The 4732-nt window shown below is 40.8% G+C and overlaps 1 protein-coding gene across 2 annotated transcripts; it reads right to left on the bottom strand.

Annotated features, from left to right (window-relative positions):
• Positions 1–574: 574 nt before the first annotated feature.
• LOC129592285 (uncharacterized) lies at positions 575–4398 on the bottom strand. Of its 2 annotated transcripts, XM_055488284.1 has the most exons (5): positions 3846–4398; positions 3654–3691; positions 3526–3555; positions 1457–2187; positions 575–1201 (listed from the first exon to the last, which is right to left on the bottom strand). In XM_055488284.1, the coding sequence occupies exons 4-5, from the start codon at positions 2166–2168 to the stop codon at positions 783–785; spliced, it is 1131 nt and encodes a 376-aa protein (XP_055344259.1). In that variant the 5' UTR covers positions 2169–2187; positions 3526–3555; positions 3654–3691; positions 3846–4398; the 3' UTR covers positions 575–782. The 2 variants fall into 2 exon arrangements, with proteins under 2 accessions (XP_055344259.1, XP_055344258.1); XM_055488283.1 differs by lacking the exon at positions 3654–3691.
• Positions 4399–4732: the final 334 nt, after the last annotated feature.

The following is a 4732-nucleotide window of genomic DNA, read 5'->3' as shown; positions in this document are numbered from 1 at the left end:
AACTTACAAATACGAACTCTTAACCGCTTCCGGTTGGGGGTACAAATGGCAGCCTCCCGAGTGTGGCAACGCGCTCTAGATTTCGTGCAAACCTTTTTACTTTGAAGCCTCAAACCATTTTTCTTGCAACCTCAATGAAAAGCGGAACAAAGTGTAAAATAATATTTCATATCTATAAGCAGACCGGCACGAAACTATTGACTCGCCTCCGCGGAGCATGCGCACACGATAACCTACTCTAAACCTAAAGATAGTTGCTTGCACTAGCCGCTAGTGCAAGCAAACGTTTGCAAAACGCGAGCGCTTAGGCGTCTGGGTAAATATATCGTATATATCTGTGCGTCTCGTACAGTCATATCTGTATATGATGGTTTTTGGGCTCATCCCATCGGTCGCGCGATCAGACACTTTACCGTGAATACTAAACAATACGAAAGTTGGAATAACGATTATTTTACAGAAAGCCTTCCTCCCCCCTGTGCGGAATGTTGTTGGCCGTCCTTCGGTGATTATTTTGGCAAGCGGACGAAATAATCATTATCATCGACACACTGTATATGCATGCAGACGACACTAATCAGCTGGGAGGATTAGCGGCAGCGATTATACTTTGACTTGTATTCACATATTTGTTGTTACTGTACATTACCTTCACAAAGCTATGGCTAGCAAGATTTACAGCAAACGTGTATTTTGATACATATGACGGAAATAAAAAGCGTCGTAAATGGCAACAGCCGCCTACAGCATCTGCAACACCGGGAACAGTCGCACTATGTTTATCACAAAACGTTCAATTTAACAGAATGAAGGTCCCCGTTCTGCAGCGCACTTTGCGATTGGTATTTAAATATGTGTCTGCCCATCTTCGCGGGTTTTCGGGTTCTGAACTGACATCCGGTACAATACAAAAATATCCCGGTGCCATACAGTTGTACATGCTCTTTGCCAGCCAAATGTAGCAGGAATGCTTCCTCGTCGTCCCAGGATAAATGGCACGCTTGGCACTGATATCTGCCACTACAGCTGTTCGTGATCGCATGTCCTGATTGAAGCAACGGTATTGTGGCAGCAAATCCCTCGCATCTGGTTCCCATAATCTGTTCCTTCTGCTTTCTGCCGTCGGAGAAACGTTCTTCAGACGGTATGTTCATTTTAAAGCTGGCTTCGAGATTATTCGTTGCCATAATATTTCTGGAAACTAAAAAAAACAAAACATATGTTGCGCTGGAATGTACACAAGGCGACTGATTTCTATACGTGCCCCGCTCAACTATTTTGCCCTTTTTTGCTTTTCCGGCCCTTACCTGTAAATTTGTTTTCTAATTCCTAATTACCCTTAAATTACAGTTATCAGTTTATAATTACTGTAATTTATTTGGTAATTATGAAATACTTATCGATTTTATCGATAATTTTACGAATTTAAAAATGAAAATATTTTTACTGGACATACCGCTCCGGGCTTCACGCCGGCTTTCAATTGCTTCCAGGCCTACTTTGGCATCGTCTGCGGTAGAGCGTTTATTTTTGCACTGCATAATACCCAGAGAATCGCTGGAACTATCAAGTAATTTGCTTCCGGCGTTCTGCGGTGGTAGATCCTCTTGTGCGGTCTGATCGTGCTCACGTTTAACCCGTGGATTCTTTCTTTTTTTGGGACGCGGAATGCGCAAAGCAGCACCTTGGTTTGTAATTGTTCTAGCTCCATGATTATCGTGGTCTGAGGATTTTGACGGATAGCCGGCTAACGCAGGGTCATACATCGATACCGAACCGCCCCAACAATTGACACTTGCAGCCGTTGCTGCAACAACCGTTGTTTCATCGAAGCGATTTTCCCATCCTGGTGCCGCAGTCGGTTGCACTGGTAGCTCGGTCGGGTGAGTATGCGCGATGTTGCATCGTAATGCGCTTGTTTCCGGAGTGGAGAAAGGATGCTTTGCCCGCATTAGAATTGCATTTAGAATTTGCGTCCCTCGAATTTCGTCTTGGCTGCTTAGAAATGGCAGCTGAACCGTGGAATATCCGCTTGTTTCCGGAGCGGAGAACGGATGTTTCGCCCGCATTAGGAGTGCATTTAAAATTTGCGTCCCTGGAATTCCATCTTGGCTGCCTAGAAATAGCAGCTGTTCCGTGGAATACACGCCCCACTCAGGACAATACATTCCGTTCCACAGCGTTGATCTACCAAAGAAGGCCCCATAAAGGAACTTTGTGATTCGATTCTACAGTACATGAAATAATATGGAATAGATCTAACAACCTTGCACTTAACAGCTTATTTTACAGTTCGAACTTTAGACACATGTATATTGGTATGCTGGACGTACTTGTACACATAGCACATTCACCATTTAACTATTACAGTATTTAAATTAAGGAAATGCTACGGCTGTTTTGAGTACATTGCCTTTTAATCAGAGAGAGGATAAGGATTTCGGTTGTTTTTTAATGTTTAATTTTTAACTATTAAGTAGTGTACCAGCGCTTGCAATTATTGCTATTTGGGTAGCTATTGCCAATAAATCTGTCAATTTACAGTATTTTGCCTGTAGTTACACCGCGACATACCGCGAATTGCGCTACAACAGACATTCTAAAAACGTTTTAATGAGGATTGAGGATTACGTTGCAGCGAGTTTCTTTTATGGCGAGTTCCGCTTCAAGGTTAAGCTATTACCCGATAACTGGAAAATGATAATTCTCTATAAGTTAAATAGGTAGTTGGAAATCACTGAACAAGTCTGGTATCTGCTGTACTACTCTAGTTATTAAGTTGTTATTAACATGCAGCAATCGCTTGTTTAAACGGCAAAATGTTGGCTCGAATAAAACCTGCATCTTATGTTACCGATACATAATAATTATTTAAAAAATTATTATTCTTGATACTATTATTATCTTGGTAAAAGTTCGCGGTACACACGGTCAAGTATAAAAACAACGATCATGTGGGAACGGATATAACATCATAATTATGATTGTAAAGCTATGTTAACAATTATTGTAAATTTTCTTTTTCAGGCTGTCCCTTTCAATCAGCAGGTATTTGGTGCAGTTAGTATACCGTTTACACAAAATATTTTTGTGTAAACAGTAAAATAAAGTTGATATTTGATGTTTCGATATTATCATAAAATAAATATTTTCATATAGATAGAAATGCTTAAGAAAGCACTATAATCACCGCCTTCATCACCGTATTTTCGAATAACCAAACTGACACCATGCTAGTGGCGTTTTATGAGCAAATTTCAGATTTTTTTCAACAAAGTGGGGGTATGCAAAAATGTGTTAACTAGCTACGAGGTACCGGAAAATCTGAAATCACTGCATGAGTCAACATGACAATAATCTTCATCAGTTATTCGTTTCGAAGGTAATAATTCTCGATGGCAGTGCGTCGAACTAAATTATGACATGCCAGCACATTTCTTAATAATGGCTAATGCATCCAATTCCTCTAATTGTTACCATACAAAATCCAAACTATTCAACGAAGAGCAACGTTTTTGTACTTACTTTCACATTATTTCACCGCTGCTTTCTTGACTGCAACAAAGCCGAAAGGAATTAGTCTAAACTCCGAATCAATAATACAGAAGAGAACTTTGTCACCCAGATACATAAATTATAGCGTCAAATCATACTGGCTGTAAATACCGCCGTTTTAAATTCTCCGTAATTCCTAAACAAAAAAATTTGGTAACATGTATTTATCATGTTTTCTGATGCAGAGAAACCATGATTCGTATGCATAAATTCCGGCCGCACTAACTGCAGTCTTCATCCTTTTTGACAGAACACCCAAAATCAAATGGGCATAATGAGCAAGGGTATACCTGGGGCTGGGATCATATAATTCCAGAAATATAGTTCATAAAAAGATGGCCGAGATGTGAACAACTGGAAATCAATATGCTCCACTCAGATTAAAGATTAGTACCGCAGTCTAAAACTCTATACTTTTGCACTGTTACTTCCGTTCGAACCACCTGCAATATGAAAAGTGGAAAATTAGTTAGACCGGGGTTCAAAAATGCATTGCTAATCTAGTTGAACAAACACTCTGCAACGGCAGCAGGCGCAGTGCGCATCAAAACCAAATATGGTGGCTTTGAAGACAGATTATGCACTTTTCCTGGAGAAGACTTGTCACCTACTTCATTGCTCTACAGTGAAATCTGTCAGTCAATCTTAAATTCGCGCTCGGCCCGATTAATGCGGATGAATATCTCAAGATGCGAGCTGCGCCCGGTCGTCGGGTCGATCCTGCACGCAAGATCAAGCAAGCTGCAGCACGCGGAAAGGGCGGAGTTTATGAAAATAAATCGCACCGTATGTGCGAGTTACATCAGAATAAACCGGCCCGTGTAAGCGGGAAAAATCAAAAGCACAAAGGATGGGATGCATTACTGTCTATTTTTTGTGCCGCACGTTAAGCCATCGTGTTGATAGTAACCGGCCGGCGCGGGAAGCTGCACTTTCAGTTAGTAACACGGTGTAAAGGGCAGACAAGAACGTACTCGAAGCTGCAGTTAAGAACCAAAGCCTAATTTTCAAAATTGTTTTCTTGTTTAAATTAATTTTTAAAATTAAGTTCTAAGTACTGCATCTTTCTGAAATTTCAAAAGAATTATGCTAGGAGAAAGAACTTTACTTTTTCGAATCTATGCGCGATCCGCCCTGCCAATGAACCAACCGGTGTACTTCCCCGAGCCTTGAAGTT

This window comes from Paramacrobiotus metropolitanus, unplaced genomic scaffold (assembly GCF_019649055.1).
Source record: "Paramacrobiotus metropolitanus isolate TYO unplaced genomic scaffold, Prichtersi_v1.0 Parri_scaffold0000051, whole genome shotgun sequence".
In the NCBI taxonomy this organism is placed as follows: Eukaryota; Metazoa; Tardigrada; class Eutardigrada; order Parachela; family Macrobiotidae; genus Paramacrobiotus; species Paramacrobiotus metropolitanus.
Note: the sequence above shows the minus strand (reverse complement) of the source record. Positions and strands in the feature narration are given on the sequence as shown.